We start from the raw sequence: 26,434 nt of genomic DNA on the forward strand, positions 1-26,434 counted from the left end.
GCTGGTGATGTGAGTGAGTAAGTGAGATGGTGGTGCTGATGATGCGAGTGAGCAAGTGAGGTGGTGGTGCTGATGATGCGAGTGAGCAAGTGAGGTGGTGGTGCTGATGATGCGATTGGGCAAGTGAGGTGGTGGTGCTGATGATGAGAGTGGGCAAGTGAAGTGGTGGTGCTGATGATGCGAGTGGGCAAGTGAAGTGGTGGTGCTCGTGATGCGAGTGGGCAAGTGAGGTGGTGGTGCTGATGATGCGAGTGGGCAAGTGAGGTGGTGGTGCTGGTGATGCGAGTGGGCAAGTGAAGTGTTGATGCTGGTGATGCGAGTGGGCAAGTGAGGTGGTGGTGCTGGTGATGCGAGTGGGCAAGTGAAGTGGTGGTGCTGGTGATGCGAGTGGGCAAGTGAGGTGGTGGTGCTGATGATGCGAGTGGGCAAGTGAGGTGGTGGTGCTGATGATGCGAGTGGGCAAGTGAAGTGGTGGTGCTGGTGATGCGAGTGGGCAAGTGAGGTGGTGGTGCTGATGATGCGAGTGGGCAAGTGAGGTGGTGGTGCTGGTGATGCGAGTGGGCAAGTGAGGTGGTGGTGCTGATGATGCGAGTGGGCAAGTGAGGTGGTGGTGCTGATGATGCGAGTGGGCAAGTGAAGTGGTGGTGCTGGTGATGCGAGTGGGCAAATGAGGTGGTGGTGCTGATGATGCGAGTGGGCAAGTGAGGTGGTGGTGCTGATGATGCGAGTGGGCAAGTGAGGTGGTGGTGCTGGTGATGCGAGTGGGCAAGTGAGGTGGTGGTGCTGATGATGCGAGTGGGCAAGTGAGGTGGTGGTGCTGGTGATGCGAGTGGGCAAGTGAGGTGGTGGTGCTGATGATGCGAGTGGGCAAGTGAGGTGGTGGTGCTGGTGATGCGAGTGGGCAAGTGAGGTGGTGGTGCTGGTGATGCGAGTGGGCAAGTGAGGTGGTGGTGCTGATGATGCGAGTGGGCAAGTGAGGTGGTGGTGCTGGTGATGCGAGTGGGCAAGTGAAGTGTTGATGCTGGTGAGACGACTGTGTTAGTTTGGTGGATTTGATTGAATGTTCATGGTTATAGAACAGGTGTGCTCTCCTGTACCAAGTTCGTGTGCAATGGCGAGTGCTGTGTTCACTCCATCGTCCTCCACCACGGCACAGCTTCGGTTTGGGTTACATACAGTCCCGACCTCCGCCATTCCGAGGGTCTCGCAGTCTTGAGACCCACACAGGTTCTGTGAGAGTGAAGGAGTATCGATTAGCAAACAGGACACTCTCTCTCTCTCCATCATGGAGTCTACAATTGGTATGCTCAAGTTACGATGACACCACCAGAGGAATTAGTGATGAGATGAAGAAGTGCAAAGACAAAGTGATTTACAAATACACATCTTCATCACGTGATGAACTCATTCTTCATTGCCATGATTGTAAGGATGAAAGAGGAAAGGGTAAATCAGAGTGTTGGGACAGGGATGGAGTTATAGGGGAAGAGTGTTGGGACAGGGATGGAGTTATAGGGGAAGAGTGTTGGGACAGGGATGGAGTTATAGGGGAAGAGTGTTGGGACAGAGATGGAGTTATAGGGGAAGAGTGTTGGGTGGGATAGAGATGGAGTTATAGGGGAAGAGTGTGGGACAGGGATGGAGTTATAGGGGCAGAGTGTTTGGTGAGTTATAGGGGAAGAGTGTTGGGACAGAGATGGAGTTATAGGGAAAGAGTGTTGGGACAGGGATGGAGGTATAGGGGAAGAGTGTTGGGACAGAGATGGAGTTATAGGGAAAGAGTGGTGGGACAGAGATGGAGTTATAGGGGAAGAGTGTTGGGACAGGGATGGAGTTATAGGGGCAGAGTGTTGGGACAGAGATGGAGTTATAGGGGAAGAGTGTGGTACAGGGATGGAGTTATAGGGGCAGAGTGTTTGGTGAGTTATAGGGAAAGAGTGTTGGGACAGGGATGGAGTTATAGGGGCAGAGTGTTTGGTGAGTTATAGGGGAAGAGTGTTGGGACAGAGATGGAGTTATAGGGAAAGAGTGTTGGGACAGGGATGGAGTTATAGGGGAAGAGTGTTGGGACAGAGATGGAGTTATAGGGAAAGAGTGTTGGGACAGAGATGGAGTTATAGGGGAAGAGTGTTGGGACAGGGATGGAGTTATAGGGGCAGAGTGTTGGGACAGAGATGGAGTTATAGGGGAAGAGTGTGGGACAGGGATGGAGTTATAGGGGCAGAGTGTTTGGTGAGTTATAGGGAAAGAGTGTTGGGACAGGGATGGAGTTATAGGGGCAGAGTGTTTGGTGAGTTATAGGGGAAGAGTGTTGGGACAGAGATGGAGTTATAGGGAAAGAGTGTTGGGACAGGGATGGAGTTATAGGGGAAGAGTGTTGGGACAGAGATGGAGTTATAGGGAAAGAGTGTTGGGACAGAGATGGAGTTATAGGGGAAGAGTGTTGGGACAGGGATGGAGTTATAGGGGCAGAGTGTTGGGACAGAGATGGAGTTATAGGGGAAGAGTGTGGGACAGGGATGGAGTTATAGGGGCAGAGTGTTTGGTGAGTTATAGGGAAAGAGTGTTGGGACAGGGATGGAGTTATAGGGGCAGAGTGTTTGGTGAGTTATAGGGGAAGAGTGTTGGGACAGAGATGGAGTTATAGGGAAAGAGTGTTGAAAACAAAATGATGACACAGACTCTGCGAAATACATTGTTTATCATGTTTATTTGATATTGCGTGCATTAGAGAAGGAATGTAAGTTTACCACGTGATTGCAGCAGTAGATCACTACACCATCAAGCAATATACAAACAGCACAATTCCAGGTCGTGTATCAGTGGTTAGAGAAGGTGAAAGGGTATCAGAATTTAAAAAATCCATCACTGGTTTGGCTTTGATGAGGTGCCATAGGGGAAAGCACAATCACTCTTCTTCTTCGTTTGCATGCAGCACAATGCTGCTAGGTAGCATTATTGGCTGAGGGCTGTACCGCTGATGCAGTGCCCCCTGAAACGAATGTTTAATGTCCTTCCAATGGATGGTACACCGAGCATGTGAAACACCAGAATGACAGTTTATAGCTGGGTCGGGATTCGAACCCAGGCTAGACAGCTTAGAGGAGAGTGTGTGTACCTGTCGGCCATCCTGTCAGCCGAGCACAGTCAGTGTTCACTCATCATTGGATCAGCAATAACAAAACAACTGACGACGACACAAAAGGGATAGCTGTGCAGGCAAAGAATACGTGATGAACAGAACGAAAACTCATTTATAAAGTGCTCAATGCCGGAATCCTTCAGACATCTTATACGATAGAAATACTCAATGTGTGAGAACCCACATCCATTGCCACTCTGACCACACGAAGTTTACTTACCAAGGTGTTAACTACTGGGGTTAGTGCTGTTCCTTATTACTCTTTCCCCCTGCTTTGGTATTTCCTGTAGGACCAGAATTCACCGCAATCCTCACTACAGGTGAAGGCGACCAAACACGACAGCACCTGTACCCTCCTGGTGATGGGAACACTTCCAACAAGATGATGGAATCGCATGCACTGTCCCCTGACGGACACGACAGGTATCTTCCAAGTACAGCACGATGTCCTGAAGTTAAACGAATTGCATCTCTTTCAGAAATGAAAATGTCACGGACGATGCTTTTCAACTTTCGTCCCATTATTTGGGGGAAGGAAGGCGGTGAGGGTGGGAGATGTCCCAGAAATGAAGCATCCTTTCTGAACCTTGATTGAATTGTTCCTTCATTCGTGATGACGTTATGGTCGCTGCACATTGGGACCAAATGAAACGTTGCTTGCACGAGCCAAAGAAGAGGTCGTCGTGATCTTTTGGTCTACACTCTGCCGCATATCATCCGCGGCAAACCTCCCGGTGACTATCTTTACTTTTGTTCCAAGTTTAATCGCAGGCCTAAAATGAGGAAAGAATGCGAACCCAGGAATCCGCATGCTATTCCGAGGGTCATGTTCACGCAGGCTCAGGTGATAACCTACCCTTTAACTCTTCCCAGTGACAGTTATCTCATTGTGAACGCGAAGTAGGACAGAGTAATAATAGTTATTTAATCCACGTTGGAGTCATCAGCATGAGCACACAATCTAAAAGGATAACGTGGCCAAGAAAAGGCTGCGCCACTGACTGGGTTACACGCCACATTATCCCAAAGCATTGGGACAGGAAGGAAACGTACCTCACAATGGTTCGTTTGATCTAATAGGGTGTTGTTATGACGAACACCTTGTACTAGGTGTGGGCAGCTATGTCATTCCTCCTTCGGAGTAAGTGCAGGGTTACTGGTGTTTGTCTTCTGGTGACTAGCTCTCGGTCTGTGCTCCAAGTCGTCTCGACGCGTTCTAACTAGGTTCAAGCCGGGGCTCTGTGCCTGGCACTAGATGTATGATGTCAAATTGAAAAATAGACACAGCATTGTGGAAATGTTTCTCGTCATGCAGGTACATCCTAGTATCACATGGGACCTCATCCTAGTATCACATAGGACCTCATCCTAGTATCACATGGGACCTCATCCTAGTTTCACATGTGACCTCATCCTAGTATCACATGGGACCTCATCCTCGTATCACATGGTACCTCACCCTAGTATCACATGGGACCTCATCCTAGTATCACATGGGACCTCATCCTAGTATCACATGGTACCTCACCCTAGTATCACATAGGACCTCATCCTAGTGTCACATGGGACCTCACCCTAGTATGACATGGGACCTCATCCTAGTATCACATGGGACCTCACCCTAGTATCACAGGGGACCTCACCCTAGTATCACATGGGACCTCATCCTCATATCACATGGGACCTCACCCTAGTATCACATGGGACCTCATCCTAGTATCACATGGGACCTCATCCTAGTATCACATGGTACCTCACCCTAGTATCACATAGGACCTCATCCTAGTGTCACATGGGACCTCACCCTAGTATCACATGGGACCTCATCTCCTAGTATCACATGGGACCTCATCCTAGTATCACATGAGACCTCACCCTAGTATCACATGGGACCTCATCCTAGTATCACATGGGACCTCACCCTAGTATCACAGGGGACCTCACCCTAGTATCACATGGGGCCTCATCCAAGTATCACATGGGACCTCATCCTAGTATCACATGAGACCTCACCCTAGTATCACATGGGACCTCATCCTAGTATCACATGGGACCTCATCCTAGTATCACATGAGACCTCACCCTAGTATCACATGGGACCTCACCCTAGTATCACATGGGACCTCATCCTAGTATCACATGGGACCTCATCCTAGTATCACATGGTACCTCACCCTAGTATCACATAGGACCTCATCCTAGTGTCACATGGTACCTCACCCTAGTATCACATGGGACCTAATTCTAGTATCACATGGGACCTCATCCTAGTATCACATGGTACCTCATCCTAGTGTTACATGGGGCCTAATTCTAGTATCACATGGGACCTCATCCTAGTATCACATGGTACCTCATCCTAGTGTCACATAGGGCCTCATCCTAGTATCACATGGGACCTCATCCTAGTATCACATGGGACCTCACCCTAGTATCACAGGGGACCTCATCCTAGTATCACATGGGACCTCACCCTAGTATCACAGGGGACCTCATCCTAGTATCACATGGGACCTCACCCTAGTATCACATGCGACCTCATCCTGGTATCACATAAAAGCCAGTCTGGCGGCCACGGTAAGGATTCCGTACATCAAATTTGGAACTGGGCCAGGATCCTGCCGCAAATAGCCACACTTCCAGGACATTTTGTGGGATCTTTATTATTATCCACACTGTAGTTAGGACAATTGGCCTACCCTCCCATCAGACAAACGGCTTCCTGTGCAAAGCATGGTGCCTCGTCCTGGCACCATACAGGATGTGAAGTTTGGTCAGATTTACAATCACTGGGAATTAAACTTCAGGCGGTTCATTACAATGAAGCACCTTACAATTCCTGAATTACAAGACAAAGGGACAAAAGGTTTGAACAGTAATCAGCCAAAGGCACATCATGGAGAAGATGCGAAAAGGTGTCATTCCTACCTTTCGTGTAATAAGAACAGCAGCATCATGATGACGTTGGACGTGACGATAAGCCTCGTTCAAATGCTTTTGCCAATCGCAGAAGGATTTGAGCATCATTGATGCACTCTCCTTCCGCCTCTTCCCACTGATCCCGTATTCTTTCGCCGTCTTTTCCTTTCCCGACATCACCACCTTGTCTCCGTTTCCATCAAAGTCCCCACTGTTGCCCTCTCCATCTCCGCCTATTCTACCGTCTAATTGCCCAACTCTTCCCCCTTTTCCCACTCCGTGTATCAATGAGTTATCCTCTTCCTCACCAGGTAGTGAAGTGATGCCGGTGATGAACATCCGCAGGCTGCTCTCCAGGCTTCCATCTGCCATCACTCTGGCCGCTCGAGCTCCCATGGTGAGTACGTATGCTTCGGCCTGCACGTCATACTCCTGCCTCATGCTGTCGTCAATCACCAAAAGCACCTTCAGATGACGTGGCCTAGAAACGAAGCGCTTTGCACGCCTCGCCGTGTCCCAAGTGGTCCGCGCATCACTCCTGCTTTTCAGAAATAATATTTTGTTGCTTCTGGAATTTTCTCCACTCTCGGCAAGCGATTTCTCGGCTTTTTTAGTAGTCTTCATGTCAATGATATCCTTCACTTTGCTGTCATTCCCTTGACCGCTTGCAATCTCTTGACTCCAAGTCGACTTGAAGCGATTACCACTCTCAACAGTTCCAAATGTAGCTCCGAATTTTGTGTAATCGATCATCCTTTTTGAAGATTTCCTTTTCTGGGGAATCTTCTGGCTCTGCTTTATCTCGTGGTGATTCACAACCTGTTGAACTTTAGTACTTTCCTCCTCTCTACTTTGTTCCTGGGAGAGAGACGATGTGTTCTGATGCAAACCGTGCCTCGTGGAATTCTTAAGCTGATCTTCTGACACCTGCTGCTTATACTCCGTATTTCCTTTTGCCCTACTGGACATCAACAGGTCTTCAACACTTTCGCCGCCGTCACTCGATTCCCAGTCTCCAGCAAAAGTTAACCGATGCGCACACGGCCCACGATACTGACCCGCGCACTCCGACAAGGGCCCGATTCCCATTTCCTGGCCTTGGCTGGAGATGAAGCCTGTCAAAGCCCCACAAATGCTGACCGAGGCATGTCCAATCTTGGGACAGACGGGACAGCTCCGGACAGAGCCAGAAAACAGGCATAAGTGAGGGTCGAGTTGCCGCGGTTTAAAAAAATAGTCGAGTGGTTGCTTGCTGAGGTCCATGGTTGTTGGTGTGACAGTTGCTTGTCCTACGTCTTTCTTTCTCTCAATGCTCACATTTGCATTCCTGTGCACTGTGTCACTTACCTTGCTGTCCACATCCACCTCTACCTCTCCGTGCCTTTCCATCTTTTCATCATCAGGTCTTTCTCCAACCTTTGGTGTGTTTTCTTTCAACTGCATCTTACTCTGTATTTTCATGTATTTCTTCAGTTCTCCATCCTCTTCCATATTGTCTCTTTCCATCTCCAGGTTATCGCCATCCTTCCTATTCTCCCACTTGTTGCCTTCTGCCACGCCTCTCCCCTCATGTCCAAAGGAAAACGAAGAGAAACTTGGAGCTAGAGCCGACGCATCTCTCTTTAGCTCCAGCCACAGTGGTTTCTGAAGTCCGTGAAGCCGGTATTGAGCCGTTTGTGGACCCTCACGAGGGTAGTGATCCTGCTGAGAATCCAGTGGTTGACCTTCTGCGTTGCAACGAACAATCAGGATTGGGATCGAATGGACCTCTGGCCGTTTTGTTTCCACCCACGGAGTACCCAAAGGTGCAAGAAGGCTGAGCAGAAGGATTCGGGAAGCGGAGGCAGCTGGAGTCTGGCATTGCGTACAAGACATAATGTGTAATCTTCAGAGTACCAAACGTGGTTGGAGGTAGAAATGTGCCCTGAGAGTAGTTAAGGCTGACTCGGCCAATTCACGAAGTAATAATATGAAGGTACCTGGAATTTGTCTGAGGTTTTAGTCTCATATAGAGATGAGCAGAAGGTGTTCAAATAAAAGGTGACATGGGAGATGTCAAATGAAGATAGGAGAGGACAGATGAAGATGATTCATTTGGAGGAGGCTAGATAGAGGTGAAGTCGATCAGGTGGAGTCGGTCAGGTGTAGATGCCCATGGTGTAGCCGAACACCTTGAGACGATACAAAGCGACTTTTGTAGCTGAACTTGAGGGTTTAAATAGGGTATTGATTTACCTTTACGGTTAACGTGATGGCAAAGTAACTTGGTAACTTTGTTCTAACTATACAGACGGGTTGGTAATCCTTAACAATGCATCAAGTTCCCAACTCGGTTAGCGACCGATATTACCTTCTCAGTAACTAGCTGATTCACTGATGCATCGACTAGCAAAACGAAGCAATAATCGAAGCGATGACACAGTCACGACAAGCGATTATTGGCTAATTCGCCCAAGCGCTTCATTCCCAGAACACAGCGAAACTGATCTACTGACCGAGCGGACCGAGTGCTGGAGGGAACGTGTCCGACTCTCTTTGCCGCTCTCCCAACCGTGGCTTTTATAGCCAACAGAGGGAGGAGGACGGGAAAAGGAGGGAGATGTGCGCAAAGGAAATTCGAGGGAGGGGGAGAGGCTGTCGGACGAAGAACGCACACGGGCGCACGCACACCTATCGCTGAGAGCTCGGCAGCACCGGCGTCGCCCTCTTATTGTGCCCTTTCCGACAAGCCGATGAGCAGGTTATCTCATGCTGCACCTTTCTCTCTCACCCGAACTCTGCGGCCATATTGCACAGCCTCGCACTCCTCGCACTCTTGTCGTTTCCACGACCGTCCCTCCATTCCTATATTGCAAAGGGGACAAAATGCAGTTTCAAAGTCGAGCACACAGGCCCACAACCACATTTCGTTGTTGGACTAGCCCTGAGGCCTAATCCTGTGAAACAATATGTGGACAGCCGGTTTAATATCCGTGTCCAAAAGATGGCGTGCACCAGGGGTTTATAATTGGAAACATCGGTGACCTCAGAGCGTGACACCGTGAGATGCTCGGCCTTGTCTTCACTGTAATAATAACAATGATAACAACAACTACGATCCCTTCCTTCACCGTTATAATCAGTCGATCGTGTATCGGAATGCAAGCTCGTGTTGTTCCACGTGACGTGTTTTGTGTGTGACGTCGTGAGTGAGCAGCATCATTTATGGTAAACCGCCTGAGTGCATCGATCCTGGTGGATCAGAGAGATGCCATTAAGGATCATTAAAGGAGACATTAAAATATAAGTGCTTTCTCTCTCAAGTGCACGGCCCCGTGGTGTATGACGTCACACGTCCACAAGCGGGAATCAATTAAACATAATCTGTTGGGAAAGTAATTTAATGGACGAGTCGAGTTTGCCATCATCATCTCACAAGGCCTGCGAGGATGAGTTAATGAGGTCATTTGAGTATTCCCAGAAAGGGACACCTGACTCAACATGAGTATCCAGGTTTATACATATTCGATAGAACCCTCTTTGGTGAAACCGACCAAATCATGACTCTCTGCTCACCTTCACTCCTTCATTCCTCTTTTTTTCCCGCCTCTGGAACAAACTCCATCACTCTCTTCAATCCCACTCCTCCATCCAGGTCTTCAAAACAGCTGTTCACCACCATCTCTTATCTTCCCCCATCCAAAACCTTGATCTTCTCTACCCCCGTTAATACACCTCAAATCCACCTCTTTCAATCTCCGACTTCACTCCTGAAATTCCTAGTAGTGTCAATTTGTTTTATACTGTAACCAATCCCTCTTGTTCCTCTTCCGTCACACAATTGGCTCCTCCGAGCACGTTTTTCTTTCGCTCCAAATCTCCTTCGCCGTTATGAGACAACTACCATGGTGCTGCAGTCCCACCTATTCACTTGAGCTGATTGGCAGTAACTACAATTTGCTTTCTCACAAAGGAAGTGGTCTTCCATCTCCCCTAAAATTATGTAAATCATCTCCATCCTCATAAACATGGAATACTGAATTGTGCAAGTTATCTCCATCCTCATAAACATGGAATACTGAATTGTGCAAGTCATCTTCATCCTCACAAACATGGAATACTGAATTGTGTAATATGACATGACGATCAAGTATGAGGAGATTGCTTTCTCACCACCTCATGTTATCCTCCATCTCTTCCCATGATCTTTACCCCCATTGACTCTCGATCCCTCCCCATGATTTTACCCCCTTAACCCTCCCTTATCCCACCACCTCATGTTATCCTCCATCTCTACCCATGATCTTTACTCTCCACTTAACCCTCCACCACTACACATTACATTTACCCCATTAACCCTCCCTTATCTCACCACCTTATGCTATCTCCATCCCTACCCATGATCTTTACTATCCCATTAACCCTCCACCTTTACCATGGTCTTTGCTATCCCATTAACCCTCCATCTCTACCCATGATCTTTACTATCCCCTTAACCCTCCATCCCTACCATTATCTTTACTATCCCCTTAACCCTCCATCCCTACCATGATCTTTACTATCCTCTTAATCCTCCATCTCATCCCCTTAACCCTCCATCTCTACTCATGGTCTTTACTATCCCCTTAACCCTCCATATCTACCCATGATCTTTACTATCCCATTAACCCTCCACCTCTACCATGGTCTTTATTATCCCATTAACACACCATATCTACCATGATCTTTACTATCCCCGAAACCCTCCATCTCATTCCCTTAACACCCCATCTCTACCAAAATCTTTACTATCTCCTTAACCCTCCATCCCTACCATGATCTTTTTTACTATTCCATTAACCCTCCATCTCTACCCATGATCTTTACTATCCCATTAACCCTCCATCTCTACCCATGATCTTTACTATTCCATTAACCCTCCATCTCTACCCATGATCTTTACTATTCCATTAACCCTCCATCTCTACCCATGATCTTTTCTATCCCCTTAACCCTCCATCTGTCCCCATGATCTTTACTATCCCATTAACCCTCCATTTCTACGCACTAGTGTGACTCGGCGCGCTCTGCGCGCCTCACCACACGTCGTTTCAGAGGGATAGGCATCTTTGACCATTTTGGTGTCTTTTGGGTTTTTTGGGTCTTCAGTGTGTTTTGGGTCTTTGGGGTCTTTTGGGTCTTTGGTGTCTTCAGGAGATTTTGGGTATTAAGGGTCTATTGATTCATCTGTGTCCTTTGAGTCTTCGGGGGTCTTTTGGGTCTTCTGGGACATTTGGGTCTTCAGCGTATTTTTGAGCCTCAGGGCCTTCAAGGGTATTTTGGGTCTTTGGGGTGTTTTGGGTCTTTGGGGTGTTTTGGGTCTTCAGGGTCTTTGGGGTCTTCAGGGTCTTTGGGGTCTTCAGGGTATTTTGGGTCTTCAGGGTCTTTAAGGGTCTTTGTAGTCTTCAGGGTGTTTTGAGTCTTCAGGGTGTTTTGAGTCTTCAGGGTGTTTTGCGTCTTTGGGGTATTTTGGGTCTTCGGGGTATTTTCGGTCTTTTGGGTCTTCAGGATGTTTTGGGTCTTCGGGATGTTTTGGGTCTTCGGGATGTTTTGGGTCTTCGGGGTGTTTTAGGTCTTCGTGGTGTTTTGGGTCTTCGGGGTGTTTTAGGTCTTCGTGGTGTATTGGGTCTTCGGGGTGTTTTGGGTCTTCGGGGTGTTTTGGGTCTTCGGGGTGTTTTGGGTCTTTGGGATCTTTAAGGGTCTTTGTCATCTTCAGGGTGTTTTGGGTCTTCGGGGTCTTTTGGGTCTTCAGGGTATTTTGGGTCTTCTGGGTATTTTGGGTCTTCTGGGTATTTTGGGTTTTCTGGGTATTCTGGGTCTTCGGGGTGTTTTGGGTCTTCGGGGTGTTTTGGGTCTTCAGGGTCTTTTGGGTATTTTAGGTCTTCGGGGCTGTTTGGGTTTTGAGGGTCTTTTTCGAGTCTAGGCCTTCAAGAGTATTTTGTGTCTTTGGGGTGTTTTGGGTCTATGGGGTCTTTAAGGGTATTTGGGGTCTTCAGGGGTCTTCGTGGTCTTAAGTGTCTTGGGGTAATTAAAGGGTCATCAAAGATCTGAGGGTCTCAGCATTCGAAACGTAATTAATAGGGTTAATTAAGAGGGTGTTAATTTTATTTGAAGAAGAAGAAAAAGACGTTTGCGTCGCATATAAACAAACATACATAACGACATAATGACATAACTACATAACCATATACGTTTGCTCTATTATAATGAATATGATATGACATGAATAAGGCTTACGATATAATGTCAGTGTACCCAGAGGTAAAATGTAAAGTGCACCCCGAAGTGATGTGAACGGAGTCGGCAAGCACGATATGTTCCTGGGTGTCATGAGTTATCCACCGATTGCGTTTCACGTCAACCAGGAATGTCGAAAGAAAACGAAACGTATCCAGAGGTGTGGGAAAATAGCGTTATGTGAGAGACCAAACCTGACAATGCTGGAGACCAAAGCTGAAATTGGAAAAACAATATGGCCTATTTTACTCCAGGGGGACCCAGGATTACCCACCCAAAATATCGTTGCGATCGGTTCAGCTGTTTTTGCGGTACTTTCGAATGGACGGAAGGACGGACAGACAGACGGACGGACATTTGGTGAATTCTAGTAAGATGATCTTTACTATCCCATTAACCCTCCATCCCTGCCATGGTCTTTACTATCCCCTTAACCCTCCATCACTACCCATGACCTTCACTATCCCCTTAACCCTCCATCTCTACCCATAATCTTTACTATCCCATTAACCCTCCATCTCTACCCAAGGTCTTCACTATCCCATTAACCCTTCACCTCGACCCATGGTCTTTCTATCCCCTTCACCCTCGATATCATCCCCTTAACCCTCCATCTCATCCCCTTAACCCTCCATCTCATCCCCTTAACCCTCCATCTCTGCCATGGTCTTTACTATCCCCTTCACCCTCTATATCATCCCCTTAACCCTCAATCTCATCCCATTAACCCTCCATCTCTGCCATGGTCTTTACTATCCCCTTAACCCTCCATCACTACCCATGACCTTCACTATCCCCTTAACCCTCCATCTCTACCCATAATCTTTACTATCCCATTAACCCTCCATCTCTACCCATGGTCTTTACTATCCCCTTAACCCTCCATATCTACACATAATCTTTCTATCCCCTTCACCCTCTATATCATCCCCTTAACCCTCCATCTCATCCCCTTAACCCTCCATCTCATCCCCTTAACCTTCCATCGCTACTCATGATCTTTCTATCCCCTTAACCCTCCATCTCATCCCCTTAACCCTCCATCTCTACCCATGATCTTTACTATCCCATTAACCCTCCATCTCCCCCATGGTCTTCACTATCCCATTAACCCTTCATCTCTACCCATGGTCTTTACTATCCCCTTAACCCTCCATCTCTACACATGATCTTTATATCCCCTTCACCCTCCATATCATCCCCTTAACCCTCCATATCATCCCCTTAACCCTCCATCTCTACCCATGATCTTTACTATCCCATTAACCCTCCATCGCTACCCATGGTCTTTACTATCCCATTAACCCTCCATCTCTACCCATGGTCTTTACTATTCAATTAACCCTCCATCTCTACCCAGGATCTTTAGTATCCCATTAACCCTCCATCTCTACCCATGGTCTTTACTATCCCATTAACCCTCCATCCACACCCACGATCTTTACTATTCCATTAACCCTCCATCTCTACCCAGGATCTTTAGTATCCCATTAACCATCCATCACTACCCATGGTCTTTACTATCCCATTAACCCTCCATCTCTACCCATGATCTTTACTATTCCATTAACCCTCCATCTCTACCCATGATCTTTACTATCGCATTAACCCTCCATCTCTACCCATGATCTTTACTATTCCATTAACCCTCCATCTCTACCCATGATCGTTACTATCCCATTAACCCTCCCTTATCTCACCACCTCGTGTTATCCCCTATCTCTACCCATGATCTTTTGATCTTTACACCATTAACTCTCCCCATCTAAGCTCTCCTACACACAGACTACAATGTTTAACTTCCCTCTTTCTGCTTTTTTTTCCTTCATTCATTCCCTTGCATCATTCATTGCTCATTACCTGCGAGCAAATACATACCACCCGTCGATTCGTTGACGGGAATGCTAAGGGAGGGAGGAGGAGAAATAGGTGGGAGAGAGAGAGGTCGGAGAGAGGAATGAGGAGGGGAAGGGGAGAGAGCAGGGAGAGAGAGGAGGGCCGAGCAAGGGGGAGCTAGGAAGGATGAGAGAGAGAGAGAGAGGAAAGGGAGGGGGGGTGTGGGGGACGGAGCAATGCCCCACCACACATCGCTGTACACTCTGGGATGGAGGGGGTATGAGGAGGGGGTGACAACGCGATAAAAAGAGAGGGGGTGGAGCGTGATGAGGAGCAGAGGGACGAGGGAGAAAAAGAGAGAAAGGGAAGGGAAGGGCTAGCAAAGAGAATATGTTATAGTTAGTGAGCGCACACTCAAACAAACACACGCACACAGAGAAACACAAACACAAAGACACGCACACCTATATCTGCACTTTATTAGAAGGAGCGAGGAGGGGACAGGGAGAGGGGAGAGTGGAGGGGTTAAAAACTTGAGGGGAGGAGAGAGGGGGAGATTAGCAAAGAGAATATGTTCTGCTTGATGAGAAAACAAACACACACACACACACACACACACACACGCACACAAACACACACACACACACACACACACACACACACACACACACACACACACACACACACACACACACACACACTTCATCAAAACAGCAACCACAATGGTTTACGGTCACAGTTATTAACTCAACTGGACTATGTCCAGCTGAGTTTTTGTCGACACCCAGTGTCCGTCGTCTGTTTTCTGTCTGTTTGTCTGTCTGTCGTCTGTAAACAATTCGACGTCTACGCTCTAAAAGTCACAAATATTGATTAAATTTGATGAAACTTGTTATGCAGCATCTTTAAGACATAAACTAGTTTGGGATTGCATTTGGGCGTTGCACGCCCAAAAATGGGCGTGGCAGGGCGGCCATATTGAAAAACCAATTTTGGTCATATATTTTTTAGCACATATAAACTATATAGTTTGTGGTTCTATTATGCATATTCTAACCATATTGATATCGACAAGTTGAGTTCAGGTTCCCTGGAACCTCTCTAGTTTTTAAAAAGGGAATTCAAGTGGAAATTCAATTCAAAACCAGAAGGCCACTCGATCAAGCGCATCTCTCCGCCACGCAATGCCGAGAACATATCGGGCTCAATACATTTGTTTTGAAATATCATGTTGTATGTCGTTTTTGCCCCATCTCTCAATGGTGAAAAATCACTTTACAATTTCAAAGAATCTCGTATCCTTCTTCACCAAAATCGAATCAATTAGTCCGTGTCACACACCCAACCTCTCCACCATATGTTGCGTCTGAATCCGGCCATATCCTTTTGGGACCATATCGGTCTTAGCCCTATCATTGGTGAAGAATCGCTAAAAAATTTTTATCGGATCCGGTTCGGGATTCGGATCTTCACCAAAATCGAATCAATTCTTCCTTGTCACACACCTAACATTTCCACCAAGGTCGTAATCCGTTCCCAATTTTTGGAGATATCATGCTGTTTATCATCTTTGGCCATATTCTCTCAATGGTGAAAATTCATTTCAAAATTTAAAAAAAGACTCTCGTATCCGGATCCGGATGTTCACCAAAATCGGATCAATTCGTCCTTTTCACACACCAAACGTCTCCACCAAATTGTACCTGAATTTGAGAATCCTGCTCACAGACAGACAGGTGTGAAAACTTAACCTCCATCCATCTTCGGTGGGTGGAGGTAAATATATCAAACTGCCTGGAGCACTAAATGTCAGTCTATGCTTTTCATAGCTCGAAACAAAATGGCAGAACTCCAAATACGAGGTCGATGGACGTTATTACATAATTATCCCATTCACTCGCGAAGCGAAAAGCGAGGTTAATCGATCGGTGATGTACGCATGTGTCTGCATTTTAAATATTCATTTTCTCGGCATCTGTTGGTCTAATTGACACAATTTTCACCATAATAGGCGATTACTCATGAAGAATTTTTTTTAGTGATAATTATGGCGTCATAGTTCACGTGGGCACCATCTTGGAAAACCGAAAAACTTTGGACCTCTATATCTCTGAAACCGCTCCATTGAAAAAATTTAAACGTGGCACATTGTAAATAACTCCCCATGGGGAATAAGTGTCGCTAACGATGACGTCATTGGTGCCTTCATTATGACGTCATAATTCAACAAGAACAATGCATAGTCCGATCAGTTTGAAATTTCTTGAGCATGATCTACACAACAATTATATTTGAGAATGTAAATGTATGACGTCATCAGTCACATGGTCTGGCAGCCATATTGGCTCAAAGAGGAAAACCTTAAAAATTGCACAACATTTTCAGCAAGCTAGGCACCGCACAACACCGCGGGCTTCAACACAGGTGAGTGGGGCCTGAACTTTGTATGTCGATCGATGTATTTTTGGTTATGTTTAGCAGTGAGACAGTTCAGAGTGAACTTTTGCCATGTTGTGCATACTTTTGCATACTTTTGTGCATACTTTTGCCATGTATTACCATGGCTTGCAAACGAAGAACGAAGCAGCTTGTAGAGCTGTCATGTAAAACAACAATTGCACACCGTTTTCAGCAGGTGAGGCACGAACTGTGAGGCACCGCACGATACCACAGGTCCCAACATTAGTGGGTGGGACTTGAACCTTGAACGTCGATTGATGTATTTTTTGTATTTGGCAGAGGGACAGTGCGGGTACTTTTGCTGTGTATCGCCATGGCTTGCAAACAAACAACCAAGAAGCTTGTAGAGTGCTCGCCAAGTGGCTTAAGCATTCAAGTAAGCACTCCAATGAAACGGTTAACAAGGAATGGCTGTCTTGGCAAGCGATAGCAAGCTGTTTGATAATGGGGCACACCTGCAAAAAAAACAAAAACATCGCTAATTTCTTAACTTTTTCAGATTTCACTCCGGATTTCGACACTTGTTTAGTCCACGAGATCCGATCCTCAAACCCGAAATCGTATTTCGATTATATACTTTAATTACTCCTTGAGAGGTCATCCTGGAAAATCACATAATATGAGTATAATGCACAAAATCACTCCAACCTCCTAATTTGAAAACTATAACACTTACAAAAGTGATGTATACAGTGATTTGTAGGTATGAAGATCAGGCCTACGATGATATGAGTGACAAACAACAACAACAACATGCATTTTAAAGGCCATTTTCCCTGCTAGAGCGGGGGTTAGAGCGGGGGTTGCGGCCCGTTCCGAGTCGAGGCATTGTTTAGCAGGCTGAACCAAAATGGCAGCTTAAGTCCCCAGTAAGGTGACATAGGGCTGATCAATATGACTCACCACCATATTTGTGAGACTTATTATTCATTTTTCTGTGATGATCACCCCCAAAATTATCTTCAAAAGCGATGTTTAAATTTACCCAAATACCCAGTTTTTATTAATGCATTCCCTTCGAGCTCCCTTTGTATGCATGCAACGTTTTGGGTCGTAAGGTTTCATGGTTTTGGAGTTATGGAGGACACACACACACACACACACACACACACACACACACACACACACACACACACACACACACACACACACACACATTTTCTTTTATTATCATCTTTATAGATGGATGATTATTGATTATATAGGCCTCATGTGATTATAAAATGGATTAGTGATGGTCCAGCCATGCTGACGGACTGGCAATCCGACGGTCACAAAAAAATCCCAAATAACAAACTTTTCCTTTCTTTTTCGGGGCATATATGCTGCTGGTATGAACTGTTTATCACAATGTTATATTTGTACATTGTTTCGTAGATACATTAAAAGGACAAATGGAGGATTTTCGAGAGGGAGGGAGGGTGTGGGTGGGCTTCGTTTGCACAAGTTCATTGAATGGGCGAATGGGGGCAGAACACCCATCCCCACCCTTAAAGTATTCAAAATATGACCTCTGCATCTCACTAAACCTTTTTACCCGCACATATTGCAAAGTACTGTCCTGTATGTACTTAGTACGGTTTATTACTAAATATGGATTACATTACATTTAAATGCAATTCATTATAAGTACAAGAACATTATTTATGTGCCTCTCCAACATTGGAATGCCACCCCCTTTCACCCACTTTGACCCACACTCCCCACTCTCCCCCACATTTCCAGGGTGTTAGAAGACTATGATTGATGCTCCAGAAGAGGATCAATATGTCAGAAGGTGATCCATACTCCAGAAGGTCATCCATACTCCAGAAGGTGATCCATACTTCAGAAGGAGATCCATATTCTATAAGGAGATCCATATTCCAGAAGGAGATCCATACTCCAGAAGGTGATCCATATTCCAGAAGATGATCCATATTCCAGAAAGTGATCCATATTCTAGAAGGTGATCGATATTCCAGAAGGTAGTCAATAATCCAGAAGATCATCGATATTCCAAAAGGTGATCCATATTACAAAAGGTGATACATACTCCATAAGGTGATCCATACTCCAATACTCCAGAAGGTGATCCATACTCCAGAAGGTGATGGAGACTCCAGAGGTGATCGATACTCCAGATGGTGATCCATACTCCAATACTCCAGAAGGTGATGGAGACTCCAGAGGTGATCGATACTCCAGATGGTGATCCATACTTCAGAAGGAGATTTATATTCCAGAAGGAGATCCATATTCCAGAAGGTGATCCATATTCCAGAAGGTCATCGATATTCCAGAAGGTAATCCATACTCCAGAAGATAATCGATATTCCAAAAGGTGATCCATACTCCAGAAGGTGATCCATATTCCAGAAGATGATCCATATTCCAGAAGGTGATCCATATTCCAGAAGGTCATCGATATTCCAGAAGGTAATCCATACTCCAGAAGATAATCGATAATCCAAAAGGTGATCCATACTCCAGAAGGTGATCCATATTCCAGAATATGATCCATATTCCAGAAAGTGATCCATATTCCAGAATGTGATCGATATTCCAAAAGGTGATCCATACTCCAGAAGGTGATCCATATTCCAGAAGATGATCCATATTCCAAAAAGTGATCCATATTCCAGAATGTGAGCAATATTCCAGAAGGTAGTCAATACTCCAGAAGATAATCGATATTCCAAAAGGTGATCCATACTCCAGAAGGTGATCGAGACTCCAGAAGATGATCGAGACTCCAGAGGTGATTGAGACTCCAGAAGGTGATCGATACTCCAGATGGTGATCGATACTTCATTTCCGAATCAAATTCGGTACTTTAAACATCATGCTCATCCATGTTCTGAACCCAGGTGAGAACGGTCAACTATCGTCTGTAAAAAATATATACATATATACCATGCATGAACCTCTTTGAGAGTCGCTTTGCGAGTACATTTTGACCTCTGCATTGATCCACTGTTGGAATACATAACATTTTGCTCACAATACCATTCCGATTAATGAGAGCGGCAATTAGCACAATACATTACAACGTGTTTTCTAGGGAATTATGGGATGAAAACTTGAATGCCATTAACTCATTCACTTCTTAAACGATTATCAACATTTTAAATGCGACACATTCCCCAGAATGACTGCCATCTTAGGTCACATGGAATGGCAGCCATATTGGATGAAAGGAAAGAATTTGGACGTCATTTTGTCCGCAACAGCTCAACGAAATTTTTTAAAACTTGGTATATGTCATCAACTCTCCATAACGATGATGTCATCGGTGAAGTGCTATTCTAGCCAATTGGTTTTAATTGAAATCCTTATACCAAAAATGTTTTTCTCTGCAACCGCCTGTCCGGTTGATGCGAAACTTTAAACATCGGAGGACTCCTATGGAGAAAGCAACATTTTTTTTTCCACGCCATCCCTACATAGAGAGTACTAGCGTACTCTGATATTTTATTGCTAACTCTGACGTTATAGGTCACATGGTATGGCAGCCATATTGGAATTTTAGCGAGGACACTTTCAGTTCGAGTGTATAATAAGTCTTATTGACACTCCAGGTAAGCAAAACAGTAAAACTATCGTGAGAGCGTCCTCCTCATCAGGCCGTGCACAAAACCTCTCAAGACTTGGCATATTTCATCAACTCCCCCATTGGGTATATATAGCGTGATAACGATGACGTCATGGGCGATGTGGTATTCCAGCCATAAATAGTTTAATTGAAATCTTTATGCGAAAAATTTGAAACTTCTTATATCTCATTTATGATTCGATGTGAGTGTTTAATTAAACGTATGACGTCATAACTCATGCCAATAAACTGTGATGTAATTGGGTGCATGGGTGACAGGGGTGGGTATATAGGGGCCATAAGATCAGTGGACCATAATCGAAGCGTGTTCAGTTAACGATGGTATTCTTGTTACCTCCGCCACCAAAGGTGGATGGAGGTTATGTTTTCACCCCTGTCTGTTTGTCTGTCTCCGTTTGTCTGTGAACAAAATATCTCAAAGATTTGTGGACGGATTCGGACGAAATTTGGCAGAGATGTAGCGTATGCGACGAGGACGAAATTATTAGATTTTGGTGAAGATCCGGATTCGGATCCAGATACTAGAATATTTTAAGTGATTCTTCACCATAGGGAGATAGGGCCAAAACCGATTTGCACGAAACTTGGTGCACCGGTTGTGTGTCTGACAAGGACGATTCGATTCGATTTTGGTGAAGATCTGAATATGGATTCGGATATGAGAATTATTTAATTGTTTAGGTGATTCTTCACCATTGGGAGATAGGGCCAAAAACGATACATAGCAGGATATCTCAAAAAGTTGTGGATGGATTTGCACGAAACTTGGTGCACCGGTTGTGTGTCTGACAAGGACGATTCGATTCGATTTTGGTGAAGATCTGAATATGGATTCGGATATGAGAATTATTTAATTGTTTAGGTGATTCTTCACCATTGGGAGATAGGGCCAAAAACGATACATAGCAGGATATCTCAAAAAGTTGTGGATGGATTTGGACGAAACTTGTTGGGCAGGTTGTGAGTGTGACAAGGACGATTCGATTCAATTTTGGTGAAGCTCCGGATCCGGATCCGGCTACTAGAATTTTTAAGTGATTCTTCACCATTGAGTGATATGGCCAACCAGGTGGAGGTATGCTCTCCACTGAGTGCCGTTCTAGTTCAGAATGAAGTTGTTCTCTGCGAGTCACGTTCTCGTTTTTCGTGGTTTTGCTTATTTTTATCAACACAATATATGGCCTACAACCCTGCGGTCTGGCTCAGTCTCTCCTCTTCCGCTCTTCGTCCAATTCCTTCTTGTTTTCATCAGTATTTCGGGTCTAGGCCTTAGTATGTGAGCAAAGTCTTTAAACATTTGAATGTCAAAGCAGGCAGAGCCTGGATCGGGGCCGAAAGATGTGCCTTGCCAGATGTTTATAATCACCATTGGGTAACGATGCCAAGTACGAGATAACCACATCAGCTGAAGAGGTAACTGTACCCACAAGTGTGAACTCACCACACACATGAAAGTTAACGTCGAGTTTGACCTTGTCATGCGAATGCAATTACTAACCACAAATGATTCACAGATCGTGGTGATGACGCCAGCCACACGTCACAATAACAGTGGAGGTTCTGTCCAGGCTACTCTCGTTATCACAATGATTGTACAACAACAATACGTTATTTCGGTCACTCAGACATTCCCATTGTTTAGCTTTGCCAACTAGGACAAACGGTGGTTGGTTATGTTAACCGACATTCCGGCACCTTAGCATTACCACTTGTTTAACTAAACTTATAAGCACCATCATGATATTGTTTTTTTCTTTACCCCACTGTATACCAAACTGCATACCCCACTGTATACTAAACTGCATACCCCACTGCATACCAAACTGCGTACCCCACTGTATACCAAACTGCGTACCCCACTGTATACCAAACTGTATACCAAACTGCGTACCCCACTGTATACCAAACTGCGTACCCCACTGTATACCAAACTGCATACCCCACTGTATACTAAACTGCGTACCCCACTGCATACCAAACTGCGTACCCCACTGTATACCAAACTGCATACCCCACTGTATACCAAACTGCGTACCCCACTGTATACCAAACTGCGTACCCCCACTATACCAAACTGCTTACCCCACTGTATACCAAACTGCGTACCCCACTGTATACCAAACTGCGTACCCCACTGTATACCAAACTGCGTACCCCACTGTATACCAACCTGCATACCCCCACTGTATACCAAACTGCTTACCCCACTGTGTACCAAACTGCATACCAAACTGCGTACCCCACTGTATACCAAACTGCGTACCCCACTGCATACCAAACTGCGTACCCCACTGTATACCAAACTACTTAGCCCACTGCATATCAAACTGCATACCCCACTGCATACCAAACTGCGTACCCCACTGCATACCAAACTGCGTACCCCACTGCATACCAAACTGTGTATCCCACTGCATACCAAACTGCTTAGCCCACTGCATACCCCACTGTATACCAAACTGCATACCCCACTGTATACCAAACTGCATACCCCAATGTATACCAAACTGCTTACCCCACTGCATACCAAACTGCATACCCCACTGTATACCAAACTGCTTGGCCCACTGCATACCAAACTGCGTACCCCACTGCATACCCCACTCTATACCAAACTGCTCACTCCACTGCATACCAAACTGCTTACCCCACTGCATACCAAACTGCGTACCCCACTGTATACCAAACTGTGTACCCCACTGTATACCAAACTGCATACCCCACTGTATACCAAACTGCATACCCCACTGTATACCAAACTGCATACCCCACTGTATACCAAACTGCATACCCCACTGTATACCAAAGTGCATACCCCACTGTATACCAAACTGCGTTTCCCCACTGTATACCAAACTGCTTACCCCACTGTATACCAAACTGCATACTCCACTGTATACCAAACTGCATACCCCACTGTATACCAAACTGCATACCCCACTGTATACCAAACTGCGTACCCCACTGTATACCAAACTGCTTACCCCACTGTATACCCCACTGCATACTCCACTGTATACCACACTGCATATCTCACTATGTACCCCACTGCATACCCCACTGCATACCCCCATTACATATCCCCACTGCATACCCACACTACATATCCCCACTGCATACCCCCCACTGTATACCTCCTCTCAGTATCCCTCTCGTTCCACCTCCCCCACCCAACCCTGTTTCCTTGTCTGGAACACATGTGTACATGCCAGCTGTCTATGTGCGCTGTAGATGTTCTCAGGTAGGATAACAACTCTGTCCCTGTCTCCCTCTATACCTCACTCTCTGTCTCTCTCCCGCTTTCTATGTATCACTCTCTTTGCCTCTATGTATCTCTCTCTCTCTCTACTCCTTTTTCTATATACCCCTCTTTACCTTTGTCTATGTACACCTTCTCTCTCCAATTCTTTCTTTATGTACCCATCTCTACCTCTCTCGCTACCCCTCTCTATGTACCACTTCTTTGTACCCGTCTCTCTACATACTCCTCTTTCTCCACCTCTCTCTCTCTCGACTCCTTTCTCTACCTACCACTCTCTTCCTCTCTCTATATGTACCCCTCTCTGTGTGTGTACATCTCTACCACTATCTCTCTCTACCTACCTACCTATATGCATGCCTCTCTCGACCCTCTCTGTATCTACCCCTCTCTATGTACCACTTCTTTGTACCCTTCTGTCTACATACTCCTCTTTCTCCATCTCTTTCTCCATCTCTCTCTCTCTCTCCATCTCTCTCTCCATCTCTCTCTCTCTCTCTCTCCCTCTCCCTCTCCCTCTCCCTCTCTCTCTCTCTTCCTACTCCTTCCCTCTCTCTCTCTCTTCCTACTCCTTCTCTCTCTCTTCCTACTCCTTCCCTCTCTCTCTCTCTCTCTCTTCCTACTCCTTCTCTCTCTCTCTCTCTTCCTACTCCTTCCCTCTCTCTCTTTCTTCCTACTCCTTCCCTCTCTCTCTCTTCCTACTCCTTCCCTCTCTCTCTCTCTCTTCCTACTCCTTCCCTCTCTCTCTCTCTCTTCCTACTCCTTCCCTCTCTCTCTCTTCCTACTCCTTCCCTCTCTCTCTCTCTTCCTACTCCTTCCCTCTCTCTCTTCCTACTCCTTCTCTCTCTCTCTCTCTCTCTCTTCCTACTCCTTCCCTCTCTCTCTCTCTCTTCCTACTCCTTCCCTCTCTCTCTCTCTCTCTTCCTACTCCTTCCCTCTCTCTCTCTCTCTCTCTTCCTACTCCTTCCCTCTCTCTCTCTCTTCCTACTCCTTCCCTCTCTCTCTCTCTCTTCCTACTCCTTCCCTCTCTCTCTCTCTTCCTACTCCTTCCCTCTCTCTCTCTCTTCCTACTCCTTCCCTCTCTCTCTCTCTTCCTACTCCTTCCCTCTCTCTCTCTCTTCCTACTCCTTCCCTCTCTCTCTCTCTCTCTTCCTACTCCTTCCCCCTCTCTCTCTCTTCCTACTCCTTCCCTCTCTCTCTCTCTCTTCCTACTCCTTCCCTCTCTCTCTCTCTCTCTTCCTACTCCTTCCCTCTCTCTCTCTCTTCCTACTCCTTCCCTCTCTCTCTCTTCCTACTCCTTCCCTCTCTCTCTCTCTCTCTCTTCCTACTCCTTCCCTCTCTCTCTCTTCCTACTCCTTCCCTCTCTCTCTCTCTCTTCCTACTCCTTCCCTCTCTCTCTCTCTTCCTACTCCTTCCCTCTCTCTATATGTACCCCTCTCTGTATGTGTAACTCTTTATCTCTCTCTCTCTCTCTCTCTCTCTCTCTCTCTCTCTCTCTCTCTCTCTCTCTCTCTCTCTCTCTCTCTCTCTCTCTCTCTACCTCTCTCTATGCATGCCTCTCTCGACCCTCTCTGTATCTACCCGTCTCTATGCATGCCTCTCTCGACCCTCTCTGTATCTACCCGTCTCTACCTCTCTCTATGTACCCCTCTCTCTATGTATACCTCTCTCTATGTACCCCGCTCTCTTATGTATACCTCTCTCTACTCTCTCTGTATGTTCCCGTCTCTAACTCTGTCTCTCTACCCTTCTCTATGTACCCCCGCTTTGTACCCCTCTCTATATACCCGTATTTCTCCACCTCTCTCTCTCTCTCGACTCCTTTCTCTACCTACCACTCTCTTCCTCCCTCTATATGTACCCCTCTCTGTATGTGTCCCTCTCTATCTCTACCTCTCTCCAGCATCATTATCCCCTATTCTCTCGAAGTGCTATTCTGAAACAAGCATTCTGAGTATTGCGCTGCAATACATGTCCCCGACCGGCAGTCTGTCGTCCGGAAAACTGTTGGGGAAATTACCAAAGTTCAAAGTGCCATAACTTCGTCAAAATGATCGAAACGTCGTGAAGTTCGAACTTGATCTGTAACTTATCATGCGGAAACCATGCACCAAGTTTGAAATCATTAGCATTGAGAGTTTAGAAAAAAAGTCTGGAAAACTGTTCTTTGCGTGACGGACGGACGGACAGACTGACAGACGGAGGGACGGAGTGCAAACCTATAGTCCCCTCCGGTGTACACCGGTAGGGGACTAATAACACCAATTTCGTGCTATTTTGAAAACTCTCCAATTAATCCTCTTAAATTGTCTTTTTGTCCCAACTGTTTTCCATTGTAAAGTTCAATTGTCTATTCAAGTCTGAAATCCCTGAGCATTGCCTGTTGATGAGGCAGAATGTACTCTGATTGTGCACGTTGTACATTCGCTTGTCACTGTTCCACGTGCGCTGGATATTCTTCACTTCAATAACGATTACGCTCATCCTCCATCTTTGAAGTCCTGGCTTTTATGAGCCTTGACAGGGTCCTCCTCATACACATGGGGGACTACGGGCCTACCAGGAGGTTTCAAGAGTTATCGGCCTCAAGTACCATGTACACAGCATGCACATGAGGCCGATAACAGCTTGTACCTCGATGGTATTCTGAAATTCTCTGCGTACATGTTCATAATGGATGTTTGTAAGGTATTTATGTTTTTTGTGGCCAAATGTCACAAATATTTAAAACATTATGAATTTGTTGCATTCGCCACCGAAGATGAACGGAGATTATGTGTGCTGTGCGAGTGGTGTTTGTACTGTGTGAGTGTAGTGAGTACTGTGTGAGTGTAGTTAGTACTGTGTGAGTGTAGTTAGTAATGTGTGAGTTTGGTTAGTAGTGTGTGAGTTTGGTTAGTAATGTGTGAGTGGGTGAGTAATGTGTGAGTGTAGTTAATATTGTGTGAGTTTGGTTAGTAGTGTGTGA

At 45.9% G+C, this 26,434-nt stretch overlaps 1 protein-coding gene across 2 annotated transcripts in view; it reads right to left on the minus strand.

Moving 5' to 3' along the window:
* Positions 1–8,593, minus strand: part of LOC137439871 (A disintegrin and metalloproteinase with thrombospondin motifs 4) — a 43,842-nt gene extending 35,249 nt beyond the window's left edge. Inside the window, exons 1-2 of one of the 2 annotated variants that reach the window (XR_013621355.1) lie at positions 6,071–8,579; positions 1,098–1,230 (exon numbers count right to left, since the gene is read on the minus strand). Coding sequence is in view for 1 of the 2 variants with exons in the window: in XM_068136069.2 (XP_067992170.2) it covers positions 1,098–1,230; positions 6,071–7,936 (1,999 nt within the window). In the remaining variant the exon portion in view is untranslated. Of the gene's footprint in view, positions 1–1,097; positions 1,231–6,070 lie in introns of both variants that reach the window. The other variant, XM_068136069.2, reaches the window with a different exon arrangement.
* Positions 8,594–26,434: the final 17,841 nt, after the last annotated feature.

Source organism: Myxine glutinosa, chromosome 14, assembly GCF_964187855.1.
Source record: "Myxine glutinosa chromosome 14, kmMyxGlut1.1, whole genome shotgun sequence".
Taxonomy (NCBI): Eukaryota; Metazoa; Chordata; class Myxini; order Myxiniformes; family Myxinidae; genus Myxine; species Myxine glutinosa.